Source organism: Platichthys flesus, chromosome 3 (assembly GCF_949316205.1).
Source record: "Platichthys flesus chromosome 3, fPlaFle2.1, whole genome shotgun sequence".
NCBI lineage: Eukaryota > Metazoa > Chordata > Actinopteri > Pleuronectiformes > Pleuronectidae > Platichthys > Platichthys flesus.
In genome coordinates this window covers 3,491,447-3,505,403 of record NC_084947.1, presented here as the reverse complement: position 1 = coordinate 3,505,403, position 13,957 = coordinate 3,491,447, and the positions used below count along the sequence as shown (strand labels likewise).

The 13,957-nt window shown below is 45.7% G+C and overlaps 1 protein-coding gene across 2 annotated transcripts in view; it reads right to left on the bottom strand.

The window, feature by feature from the left end:
* Positions 1-2,743: 2,743 nt before the first annotated feature.
* Positions 2,744-13,957, bottom strand: part of kremen1 (kringle containing transmembrane protein 1) — a 50,102-nt gene continuing 38,888 nt past the window's right edge. The window contains exons 4-9 of one of the 2 annotated variants that reach the window (XM_062381917.1): positions 12,405-12,529; positions 10,614-10,767; positions 9,378-9,710; positions 4,760-5,008; positions 4,179-4,263; positions 2,744-3,241 (exon numbers count right to left, since the gene is read on the bottom strand). In XM_062381917.1, the coding sequence (XP_062237901.1) occupies positions 3,082-3,241; positions 4,179-4,263; positions 4,760-5,008; positions 9,378-9,710; positions 10,614-10,767; positions 12,405-12,529 (1,106 nt within the window). In that variant the 3' untranslated portion in view covers positions 2,744-3,081. The remainder of the gene's footprint in view (positions 3,242-4,178; positions 4,264-4,759; positions 5,009-9,377; positions 9,711-10,613; positions 10,768-12,404; positions 12,530-13,957) is intronic. The other variant, XM_062381918.1, reaches the window with a different exon arrangement.

Genomic DNA, 13,957 nt, shown 5'->3' with positions numbered 1-13,957 from the left:
CATCTCGGGAGGGAGGGCGGGGGGGGGGGGGGGGGGGGGGGAGAAGAGAGAGAATGGGTTACACATGGCACGGCCAAAATCCTCCCTCCGTGTTTGTGCATCCGCTAAAAAGTCTGGGAGTCATTTCAGGAATCTGATAAGTGTTTAGGTTCACGCAGAAAGGAGCTGCAGATGTTCCTGCCGTGGAAACACTGAGAACCAAATCTGGTTAAGCCAAACAGATTCTTTACTGAATCACGTTTGCACCGTTTCAAGAGGTTTCGAATGGCAGGGGGGAACGGGGGTTAGCTTGATCCAGCGTTTGTGGCCCATGTGCTTCTCAGCAACTCCGGGTTATGTAATGTGATGTTCAATGATGAACTGAAAAGAAAGAAGCAGCAGCACTCAGGCTTAAGAAACATGCATACAGTGTTTATTTTGCAACCAGGACACATTAAATAAAACTACAAAGGTACTTCACTTATACAAAAGATAGATTATATCCCATTCACATACAAAATAACAATAATTTACCGTATAAATTAAAAATGTGACTATTCTGCTATTTACAATTTCATGAAAACAAGGGTTCGGCCCCCCCCCGGGCTCTTTTCCCACGGGGCTTAAGGTGAATGTTTTCTTGTCATCGACAAACACAGGACGTTCACATCCACGACGGTTTTGGGGGAAAGCCGGTTTCCAATTGACTGGAGGACGGGACAGAAAATGAAAGTCTGCATAATTCACCAGGCTATCCAAACCAACATGGCCATGGTCAGATTTCGTCAGCTTGTGTTAGATTTGAACGCACACTAATTCCCCGTCGCTCTCACATCCTCGCTCTTGCTTCGCGCCCTCTCCACGCATGGGCGGCTCTGAACAGCACAGACCCAGGGGCATGTGCTCCTCTTGTCTTGCAATAATTAACATGAGTTGCAGTCGAGCAGACAGGCAGAACACAGCAGGGTCGCATTTTTCATTTTTTAACAAATAATCAGGGGGGAGAGTGGCTGTTGATCTTTTCAACCGGCTTCAGATTCCCTCTGATTCTGGAGAATTACACATGTTTTGACTTGACTGTAACTCTGGAGCTTGTGTTGTGTGTTGTGTGTAACAACACAAGCTTTTGGTCTCAAGTGCTCCGGCTGCTGCTCTAAAGTACTTCTTCTCTCTTTTCACCCAATTTGCAAAAAGTGAACAAGAAGTGTTGCAAAAAGAAACCAAATTTAAGTGCATTGCTGCTGTTTCGGATCTCTTCAGTATTTCACGTGGACAGTTTGTTTGGAGGTTTTTCGGGGCGGACCTTCTGCAGGAGCCCACACAAGCATCCGTTCCGTGGTCAGGGACGGACTCTTTACATTGCAGATGGTGAGCTAGTGGACTCTGACCTTTCATGAGTAGTTTAAATGTCACCGCGAATGCACAGAAAAGCCTTAGAGGCTGCAGATGCGCTGGCAGCTTGTGCATAGCACCAACCCGAGTGCTTTTGGTTGTGTTGTTTAAAACCTTCTGGCCTGAGACCAAGGCGGTAAGTAAGAGCTTCAGGGTTCTGCAGCATCTTGTGATTTCAGGCAACTTACTGCTGCCTAAGGAGAAAGGACGAAGTTGAGTGAAGCTGATGAGAAAGTACTTTGACAGATCTCTGGAACGTGTGTTGCCTAGACACAAAATAAAAAGAGCATACATAAATATCATTCCCACACTGAATTACATAATGTACAAGAATACCCCCCCCCCCCCCCCCCCACGTAATCATCAAAAGACAATTTAATGTGAACAATATGTTCAGTAAATGTCAGAGACTACACATAAGAGCATAGACAGAAATTAGAAGCAAACAGTATTCTGTTACTACATGAAGAGCTGGATTCCAGAAGGCTATGAGTTCAAAACAAAAAACAAATCATCAATCAATCAATCAAGGAAAAGGAAGAAGATCCGGTCTGGAGAGGTTTTCTGTTGAGTGTATTATGATTTAAAAAAAACAAAAAAACATTTAACGCTTTTGATCACTGTACAAGATATGGCATCTCTTTTTTTTTGTTTCTGTTTTACTTTACATCGGTTTGGAAGGAAGCTGTTCAAACGTCCACTCAGGTTTCCAGAGAAGTGCAGATGTTGAGTGAAGGACCTCGACTCGGCTCCGTGACAGAAGCAGATGTGAGGAATGTGAGACGAGGGAAGAGGAGGAGGATCCTCAAGGCACTTGAACACCATCACACCGGAAAGACTCCCACCCACCAGCGAGCTGAAAGAGACCCTCAGATCTTCACAAGTCTCCCTAAATGGCAGTTTGTCATCCAACTGCTGCCCCCCCCCCCCTTATCCCCACCACCCACTTCAACTTCTCCTCTCCACCCTGATCCACTGAGCGAGTGGGCGAGCGACTCGACCCCAAACGGCAGCTACGCTCTGTGACATCTCCCATGTCCTCGTTCCCTCTCCTCAGAACAACTGTTTTTGCATGTTAACAACACAACACAAAGAAACACCAGCACTTTGCAGACGGAATCAAACAACACAGATAAATGCACGTCTACGTGGTCCGGAGGGTTTGGCTTCTTTTCTTTTTTTTTTGCCAGCGAATGTGCGTCGTCCGTATGAGGCAGAGAGAAGAGTGTGTGAAGCTGTAGAGCTGTTACAGTGTGCTGGAGGTGTGTGTGAGTGTCCTTGACTCCACGTCTTCATCCTCTCCTCCATGCTGACGATGCTGTGGTGCCCTCTGTGACCCCCCCCCCCCCCCCCCCCTCTGGAGCCTCGCTGACCCAAGGGAAACTTCCTGCGTATTGAAAGTCTTTGTCCGAGCTGCAGACGGGCTCTCCTCTCCTGCACCGTGCTCCCTGACAGCCCGGCCTGTCCCGCTCCTCTTTGGTGCTGAGCTCGATGCCCAGGCCACCCAGGGCCTGTGGGCCGCTGGGCCGCTGGGCCACTGGGCCACAGTCACTGTCATTGTCATTAGCCACTTGTTCGGTGGCTGGTCAGCGCAGCGCCTCGTAGAGTTCCATTGTCTGAGGGGCCCTGACCTCTGATGGCCCTTGTTCCAGAAGAGTTGTGGGTGGCGGTAGCGTTTGGTTAATGGCGAAAAAAAGCGCAGCAGTGGCGCTAGTTGCCCACCAGGGGGCTGAGGTCGCCGTGGTGGTTCTTCAGCTTCTTCTTGAAGAGGGAGATGGTGGAGGGCCGGTACAGGATGATCCAGGGCTCGGAGGACGCCGTGCTCTGGCTGCAGCTGTCGGAGCCGCTGACCGTCGGGATGTTGGGAGACCTGGGGGGGGGGGGGACACAGAGAAGATGAGTGACAGGAGTCAACAAAAGGAAAAGAATCGAGACAGAGAAGATCAGTGAAGGGTTAAGGAAAGAAGGTGATGTGTAATTGGTGTCACACGGTGTTTTCTTAACGTTGCATTCATGACATGCCAGAGCTATAACTCACTCAACCCAATGGCACTTACTGTACATGTGTAGGAAGCTTTAATGGCTCCATTACCTTTCATCTGGCTTGACATTTATTTAACTTTAAACAATCAATTATATAAATTAATTAAGGAATTGAAATGATCTCAATTAGCGTTGCATCATTTCACAAAAAGGTTTAAGAACCTTAAGTATGTTTAGGAATCAGAACAAAGAAAAGGCTTCAGGTGCAAATCCACCAGCGTAGAGTTCTATTCAGAGAGCTTTGTACTGCAGTTTATTCAAAATGAAGTCATATCTAGATTAAATGAATAACTATAGATATTGTGCTATGTTGTGCTCGAGGGTTTGGGCGACAACTTCTGGGATAATCACTGTAAAACCTTATTTTTTAGGCACATTTTTTTAAATTAATGTTGTATTCCATCTTCATTTACAGCAGAAACATTACTCATATATAGACCTTGTAGTTGCAGTGATATACATTATTGATTGTTGGGTGAGTACGTTTCAAGGAGGGGCCTGAGCAACTGACAGAACAGCCAATTAGATTTTATAAGGACGACAAATGAGTGGACACTGCATGTTGTGACCACTAGTTGGCAGTGTGAGCAGCAGAGTGGATCTTTAATCTTTCACTGGGATTGACTCCACACTAAAGCAAGAAGAGATTATAAGAAGTTTAAATCAGATTAAACGTTCTGCAGAGGGACGTTGAACTTTTTTAACTTTTTTTTCCCCAACAAGACACACCTGAAATATAAAACCACAGACAAATCTCAACTCACTTGACTGTGATGTGCAGCAGCAGCTTGGCCACCATGGCTATGACGGTCAGGATGAGGAGGGCGGCCAGAGCGTAGATGGTCCACACTGCAGAGACAGGGGGGGGGGGGGGTCAGACGTGTCGTGGTAATGACAAACAAACCCAAGCAGACTGGAAGGATTAGCGAGCGGAGAATGACTCGAGCACCGCTGGCACCTGGTAGCAGTGAGCAGCCAGCGAGTTGTCAGGAAACGTTGATGCATTATTATCAGATCACATCTGTTCCCCTCTGGAGGAGGAGCACATCACATCAACAATAACGTTTGAAGGAAGTTTTAAGACAAAGAGGAAGAAGCTGGGAACACGACAGACGAGAGGCCTGATTGAGATCAGCAGGGAGACGCAGCAGCAGCATGAGTCACTGACAGAAGAAGAACAACGTGTCTGTACCGAGCCTCCTGAAGCATCGCAGCAGACTCAGGTGATGTGGAACACTTTCAGAGAAAAGCAGGTCATGCTTCTAGGCAAGACGCCCCCCCGCAACGCCCCAGAGGAGGCGGAGACAGGTGCGGTGTGTGCAGTGCATCGTGGGAGTTCACGTACTAGCGCTGTGGCCGGTGGTCTCGCCGCGTCCAGCCCACTGACCTGGCATGTTGTGCTCCGGCTTCCCGGGGCTGGACGTGATCACGTAGAGGATGTGGGAGGAGCGTCCGTTGGAGGTGCTGTTGGATCGCTGGGTGACGCCGCCGCCGCCGCCGGCCGCCAGCTGAGGCCCCGCCGTGCTGGAGACGTCCTCGCCCTCCTCCTCATCTCCCTCGGCCTCCAGGGTTCTGGTGTCCTGGCTTCTCAGAGCTGAGGGAACAAGATTTTACACAAGGTTCATACACGGATCAATGGGATTTTCAAATAACCCAACATCTCCAAAACACACAAACACACACGCACCCCCCCCCCACACACACACACACACACACATCTTCAACTGCTCAGTGATGGTTGATGATGCAACGCTCGAGCAGCCAGATAATAAACTTCCACTTCAGTGGTAAAACACATGTTCTCAAGCCAAGAGGATGGAAACGAATTAACACAACATGATGAGTGCAGTGATAAAGCAGATTGATGACGGTTGGAGCATATTAACTGTATTATGTGTGTTGACTGTCAAAGTGATTACATCACGACAATAAAACCAAACTGTTGTCATCGCAGCTTTTGTGAAAGTTATGATTCCGATTGATCTTTAACTTTTATGGAGGCGCTCGTCATGAAGTCTGTTTGTCGTTGAAATAGAAAATATCTCAGTGACTCATAGATGGATTTCCATGACAGTTGGAAACGATAACACAACCGTTAAGATGAGTTGTGGTGACTTTGGTGAGCTGGCCTCTTCTGGTGCAGGTTCAGGTACATTGATTTAATACCAAACACCTGCAGAGCATTTAACAGACACTTGTTTTACAGTCCGACCATGTGATGTGATTCTGACTGTTATGAACTGATCCTTGGATCAAATACTTTATTCATCAGTCACAACGTAATAAACATGAGACCATTGCCAGGCACCGTCACATCTGCCTATAACAGAGAAATCCACGTTCTTTTCAAGTGATTGTCCACGAGCAGCAGCTAAACAAGAGCCCGACCAGTATGGATGCTGGTTCCCAATCCCTGATACCGATGAATCCACTGTTTCATACATCAGCAAATTGGCAATGATTCCACAGATGTCGTTATCGAAACCCATACGACAAAGAAACGTAACTGAAGTTTAACCATAAACTTTCCGAACGCAGATACTAATATGTCTATGATTGATTATATATCTGACAGGTTAGACAAGGAAAAGTGTGGAACTAAGTTCAGGGGAAGAGAGGAAGGGAAAACCAGTCGTCTCTAATCCATCATCCGATCTCACTTCTCATTCTTAGTAGTAAAGCTGGACTCTCCATTGTCTTATGTAACTCTAATCAGAGCTCAGTTCTCTGTGATCACACTGCCACTCTCTCTGTGTATTATGGGTTCTCACAGGGAGAGGATCCTGAGACCCAGACGAGGTGAAGCTGAGTGAATCTCTACGAGTCGAGGACACAGATCACTTAACGGCCCTTTGATCCTTCCTGTGGGTAAACAGGCCTGTTGCAGGAAGTGCACAGTCACTGGATACGCTGTGTGGAAAGTGTAAACAGCCCAGTCACAAGTGGCTGTTTCACTCTAACAGCGTTTTGTTAAGAGACAGATCGACTCTGCTGGGAACTGGAGGTGCTGAGCTCGTCTCCCGTTCGCTCAGGACACGATTCAGATCCGTTCCCAGTTTCCACCTGCAGCACCGGACCAGTTGGATTCATTAAAACCACAGAGACACATCTGGGAAAGTCTCACGCTGGTTATTTGGGTCTCGCTTTGACTCTTTCATTGTTTCCCTCACATCTTAATTTTGCATTTAAGTTCAGTGAAGAGAAATCTCAAGAGGAATCTGTCAACAATCTGTGACTGTGGCCACAAACGAGTGATACCTCATGTTTGTCTCATTAACCCCAAACAAAGAATGGAAACATTGACAGTTATGATAGGAAGAAAAAAACAATGGAAGCATCTGTGATCCAGAATCAATAAAACTGTAATTCTAATCCTGTGGAGCTATGACATCACAGATGATAAATCAAATGTCTTAATGGGACACAGAGTTTTCTGTGCTGATGGAAATCTCCGTCATTTATCAGAAATGTTAATCAAAACCAAAATATGACTTTTCAGACGCTGATTTATTTCACTGTATAATATCTGTATATTTAATTACTTACTACAATAAATTATTAAATAGATTAAATTAGATTTAATGGCCTTTGACTTACGAATTACCTATCTATCTATCTATCTAGCTATATTTCTATCTATCTATCTATCTATCTATCTATCTATCTATCTATCTATCTATCTATCTATCTATCTATCTATCTATCTATCTATCTATCTATCTATCTATCTATCTCCTCTATCTATCTATCTATCTATCTATCTATCTATCTATCTATCTATCTGTCTATCTGTCTATCTGTCTATCTATCCATCTATCTATCTATCTATCTATCTATCTATCTATCTATCTCCTCTATCTATCTATCTATCTATCTATCTATCTATCTATCTATCTATCTATCTATCTATCTATCTATCTATCTATCTATCTATCTATCTATCTATCTATCTATCTCTCTCTCTCTCTCTCTATCTATCTCCCTCTCTCTCTCTCTGTCTGTCTATCTGTCTATCTGTCTATCTATCTGTCTATCTGTCTATCTGTCTATCTATCCATCTATCTATCTATTTATCTATCTATCTATCTATCCATCCTTCTATCCGGTCTTCAGGAGTAAGTCTCTGAGTCCGTTATTCAAAATGAAACATCCTTCTGTATTGACTGACACGTCTCTCAGAACTAAATGTTAAACTCCAGCTCCATGTGTCTCACGTCAACTTTGAATCACGATGTTCCCTCCCAGAGCCCCCCCCCCCCCCCCCCCCACATGTTCCCCATTTGCAAACAAAACACCCCCACTTCAAAGTCGCCCATCGTCATCTGAGAGCACTTATCCCGAAATTACCATTTCGCCTGCTCCCTCTGCCACCGAGGAGACATTAGACGTATTTATCAGTTCAGATTCTCACAGTGTCTTTTCTCTCTGTGCGTCACTCGCTGTTTATTTGTCTATCACTCTGTGTAAAACCCTGTTTCTTCAGGAGGTGACCTTTTTCTCCACTGATTCCATTTCTTGGCAACATGACGATGAAAGAGCCGAGACGCGAGCAGAGGTCACAGGATTTGGACTCTGTGATATTGTTTTTCTTACTGTGGGAGCAGCGGGTGAGAAAAAGAGAAGAGGATTACAGATGGAAGCAGAGAGAGAGAGAGAGAGAGGGAGAGAGGAGGGAGAGAGAGAGAGAGAAAGAGGGAGGACAGATCACCTCTCACTGCAGCGAGCCGTGAGCCTGAATGTCACCTACGTTGAGTTATATCTGGGAGTGTTCCGCTCACGTCTCCAGAAATGAATCTATTAATCATTTCCGGTGCTTTGAGAACATCCAGGCAGAGATGATGCAACACAACATCGTTCCCTTTGTCACGTTACACCTTTAACATTCGTCTGGAGACGTTCACTAATCAAACTGTGAGGTTCTCAACTCTCTCCGTGTTCACTGCGGCTCCTCCTCAGCCCCAAAGTCAGATCCCTACATCAGGGGCCACGACTCAGAGAGTCACACTGCTCTGTATGGAGGTGGCATAGGAAACTAAATCCACCGAGCAGCACAACGCAGCCTGCTGCAGGTTGATAAGAGACGAGTTCCTGGAAAAACAAAACATTATTTAAATATGCGCTATCACCCGGGGCTGTGAGACATTGACTCGCAAATGAAAAGAGAAAAGGTTCTGCCGGTGGCGTGACAAGTGGCTCACAGAGCCAACAGGCGTGAGTTTACTAAACCGGAGCTGAAACGCCCTCAGCATGCAAATGTGGCTCCCGCCGGGTTTGAGGAGGTGAAGGGTTCAAAACAAGAAGCTTCTGCTGAGGCGTGACCCTTCTGGTTTTAACTTCATCTGAGAGATGAGATCACGTGTGGACACATCGAAGACACATTAAGGACACAAAGACACAGATAGAGGATTTGGACCGTGTCATAAATCCTGCCTCCTCCGCGTTAATGATGATTTGATGTCGTTCCTATCACCCTGATGTTTATTCAAGTGTTTCAAGTTTAGTTTTAAGTTGTTATTTGACCTCCATACTGCAGCTCCACCCCCCGATCACTACCATGCAGACTCTGGCTCCAAACGCACAAGATGGCAGCGTCTGTATCCAGGATGTTTTTGATTCATTTCCTAACAGTGACCGTGTGTTGACTTATTTGTGTCTGACCACCACATCCAGATTCAGTATATTTAGTTTGTTTATTCAAACGGGTGAAATCCTGGCTCCGCTCTCTCTCCCTTTCCTCACGCCAACAAACTCCAACATCTGGACACATCTGTACAACCTGACTGGATAAAACAACATCATGTGATCTTAGCTAATAGAAATGATGTACAAGACTATTTGTATATTGAGCCGGGAAGTGAGATCTGATCACAAGTGGATTTCAGGACATACAAACTTCAAGCTGGATCTCTGAGGGCGGATGTTAATACCAAGTATGCACAGGACCATAGACACTGGCTTCCTACCTTGGTACAGCAGAGCGAACCCCTGGGCCTGGTTGGTGCGGTCGGAGTAGAAGTAGAGCACCACGGAGTCGCCCGTGACGTTCACCAGCTCCCGGGGGGGGCTGCGCCAGTCGAAGCGCGCCACCACCTGGTTGGTGTAGCCGTCCAGCAGCTCCACCATGTCCGTCTGATCGGAGATGTCAAAGAAGGTGAAGTTGAAGAGGATGGCGGACGCCCCGGGGACCTGGATGGTCCAGTAGCAGACGCGGCCGGCCCCGTACTTGTCGGGGAAGTCGGGGGAGTAGATCACTCCGGACGGGGCCGAGTAGTTTCCACCGCAGGCGCCGACTCGGGCTGGAAGGAAACACACGAGAGAAGAATCGATCATTTCAATCCAAGCAGATGATCTCAACTCAAACTAAGACTCAAATGTTTGTTTTTATAAAGTTTATTTTTTTGTGAGGAAACAACAAAAACATTGAATATTACTTATAACTAGGGTTGAAAAATTCCATGAATATTCAAAGTTGGAAACTTTCCATGGGAATATATATATACGGGATTATACGGGAATTAATAATCAAAACAAATAAACTGGACATTTTGTGGGTAATTTGTACTAACTGTATTTACCTTGTCATATACAGACATAAATATAGACATTTTGTTTTGTCATAGGCTGATATGAGCCCACTTGACTATATGCTTCTGGATCTTTGTGTCATTCTTAACATAGGTCTTTGCACAGTATTTGCAAATGTACACAGCCTTTCCTTCTACATTGGCTGGGGGTGAAATGTCTCCACACATGAGATAGTGCACTTGGCAATGTTCTGTAGAATAAGATGAGAAAAAAGCTTGTAAAAAAACACTAAAGCAATGCCAGAGATATAAATAGTTGGAATCATCTTTAAAAATATTTTACAATTGATGGATAAATGAATAGAAATAGGCTAGATGAACCATCCTCAACGTGTGCTGCATTCCATACATCTTTAAAATACAGTTTTGAATGATGTTTTTATTGCGCAGCGTTTAATTTGCATATTTTTTCTGTTTTCAAAATTCCCCAAATTCCCGAGCTTAATATTCCCGTGGAAAGTTTCCGGAAAGTATCCGAAAACTAACGAAATTGTTTGCAACCCTACTTATTGTGTTATTTTCTCTGTATTTCTCAGGATTCATTACACTGTATTTAACATCATGGCACAAGAGGTCGTGGGTTCAGACCCACAGTGACCCCGGGTCAACACTCACTATCGAAGATGATGACCCAGCCGTCGCCGCCGCAGGGCTGGGTGTGGTCCCCGAAGCAGACGTGGTTACACTCCATGCTCGGCGACTCGTCCTGGGCGGGCAGGTCCCCCTCATTGCCACAGAAGCAGGCGTACCCGGACTCCATGCCGGCGAGCTGCAAATCAACACATCAGCAATAAAACACAAAACTCGGGGTGATTCTACCCATAATGCCTTTCATTATAAATCCATCGGACACTGCTGCCAGAAAGCGAAACAAAGAGCGACTGAGGGAACGTGTTCGGAAATATCTCTAATTACTACTTTCTCCCTTAAAATGACACAAGATTACACAGCAACTTTACATTTAATTGAAACATAGATTAAATTAAAAAGTTGGACGGTTTTATAGAAACTTTCTCATGTGAGCCTCGTGTGACGTTGTGTTAAAACTCGCTTCCCCATCGCTCCTTCTCTGATTTCACGATGTCGTATGATCTGAGACACACAATCCCTCAGTCGCCTCCTTTCAAACGCACAATGTGTGTGTACCTATCTCCAACTGGCACATCGGAGCGGTCAGTGTTCCTGAACCCAGCAGGAATGTGAAACGTCCCAAAAACCCCAAACACCCTTCAGACGTCTTGACCTCGTCACCACTGGCTGCTTGTTCTCAAAAGACCTTTTGTCCTGCACTGCAAAGGACACCATTGTCCCCTTTTTACAGGCCCTAAATGAATCCACACAAGCGAAGGTAGTGCATCGCTTCCCACTCGGCGGCTCATGGAACAGGAATCCACGCCCCCCCCCCCCGCTCTCGTCCAGACGCATCAGGCTACGTCCTCGTTGCATTTTTCCATCAGAGGAATCAACGCGTGACAAAGTCTGAAGAATCGCTGAGTCACTCATCAGACGTGCTCTTTGTCAGACAGTCACATGGGATTCGCTCTTTCAATGACGCGTCACATCTGCGTTACGGACAGTGACGGGGGTCCAGGGGGGGTGTCAGTGCCCGTCAATGCAGACGGAGCTGATCCCAGATCTGCTGAGACCCACAATGAACACCTGGCTCTGTCTATCGCCTGGGACAATGGCGTTCCAGATACTGAGGCGTCCATTAGGGCTCATAACCGCTCATTTCCAGCTGTCGGGCCTGATTGTGGAGATGATTCATCACCGGCCGGTTGGCGTGAAACAAGACGTTTGATGGCTGAATGAAGAATAAGCTGCTGCTGGCAACATGGTGCTAATTGTCATGAAGCCGCTCGTAAGTGCGGATGATTTACAGAAATTCACTCGAGGGCTGCAGGAGCCAGATCTCGAGAACGAGGCGATTAACAGGACGTTTATTCACCGAGTGAGACGAGACCTTTGTACGTTTGAGGACAAACAAGTCTTCATCATTGTCCCCAAAAAACAAATACTCAATAAATGTTGCCGCTGATTTGGACAATGGGGCAGATCCAGACATTTTGTGACAATTGTGACATTTTGGACATTTTCTAATATTTCCCAGGGGTAGTGATATATTTGGGAAACTGACATTTGCCAGATTCAAATAAAAATCTGGATCGAACGGATTTTATTGTGGTGCCATTTTCCGTTATGGATATTTCATGATGTTCATTGCTTTATTGACCTAACAATAAGGTTTTATTGAATTTAAAGGGTGTGTATCTCTTCTATGAGTTTAATTTCCAGGTGAATATTTCCTCCTACAGAAACTGCTTTAATTTAACTTATGATATATATCTAAACATCTCTTGGATCACAAGCTTCCCTTTGTTTGGTGCGTTTTCCCACTTCTCCTACCTTGTATCTCTGCTTCCTACAGAAGCTGATGCAGTTCTGGATGGTGAGTTTGTTGGAGGTCTCGCTGGTGCCCGACAGGGTGGGGGGGTCGCCGCTGTCTTTGAAGCAGCCCAAGTTCCCGGGCACTAAGAAGAGATAAGAGGAGGATTAAAAAAACAGAAATCAATTACACAACTCCGATGCAATCTGTATCACACGCCGGCGATTAAGAGTTTCCTCGACAAATATAAAGGGCTGTTTTCTTTTTTCGGCTGTTGGGAATTTGAGGACAATATTTCTCTATGTCCCGGCTTCCTCTAGGATGTCCATGTTTTATAATCATGTTGGAGACGAGCCCCCCCGAAGACCAATCAATGCTGACACACTCTGCAAATATTCAGTTCTGGGCTTGAATATTTTTTCCAGCAGGCAAGCCAACAATATGGCCTCGGAAGAAAAGAGAGGAGGAGGAGGAGGAGGAGGAGGAGGAAGAGGAGGAGGAAGAGAGGGGGTGAAGGGGACAGAGATGTTGGAGTCAGTGTTAGAAAGAACTGGAATCTAGAAAATGTTCGATGTCAGATGTGAGAGAGAAAGTTGCATCAGACTTGGGGATTTAGTGATTTCTACATGTGGGACTGTTTGTGGAGCTGAAGGAGACACGTCCTGCTTTTTAGTGTAACTTCCTCCAGAGTGTTGTATGAAATAATAGGACAAAATAACATTTTGTTTTGTGTCCTTTAAGGGAAGGATTTCAATTCTCTGAGAAATGTTGAGGAATGTTAAAAGAAAAATAAGTTGTGCAGAATCTTTCCAGAGAGAAATACACAAATGGAAACATCTGGAATTCCAACATTTTCAATTTGATCCCTTGAGAGAACAACAGGGACATTAAAGTATGAGATCCATCCATCCATCCATCCATCCATCCATCCCTCCATCCATCCATCCATCTAACACGCAGACACTGCACCTCCCATGAGCACAGTAGTAAAACTAAATTTCGACAACATGTTTTGGAACGCTTCCCAAAACTTTGGTCACATTTCCACGGGAGACTAACAAACTACACATCTCACACACTCGGGGCTCTGGCCGTTGTTGCTGCCTCTCACTGACACACTCGGGGACGCGTGACACAACTAGGCCGATAACCACCGACTGATCCCAGACCAGACAGACACACACACACAGACAGACGGCTGATTGGATGTCGACACATTTCCAGATCACAGTCGAGACAGACATCCCACCTCCGTTATTAATCCGCTGTGGACTCAGCAGAGACGATGCAATCTTTCAGAGCCCAGCGCAGTCAATTAAAAAAAACATCAACACACTCCAGGGCCTTTCAATTCAGCGTAACAGCTGAGGAGGTGTCAACAAAGACTCCAACGGTCCATGTCCCGCTGGTGATCTGTTGCTCGCTGCGACTCAAACAGACTCACTCTTCTTTACAGAAAAGGTTGTCAGTGTATTTGGAACTGCTGTCTTCCAACCGGGGGGGGGGAAGGATGAAACAAGAGAGAGAGAGGGACAAAACTCCAAAACTGTGGTCACTGCTGCCTCAACACACA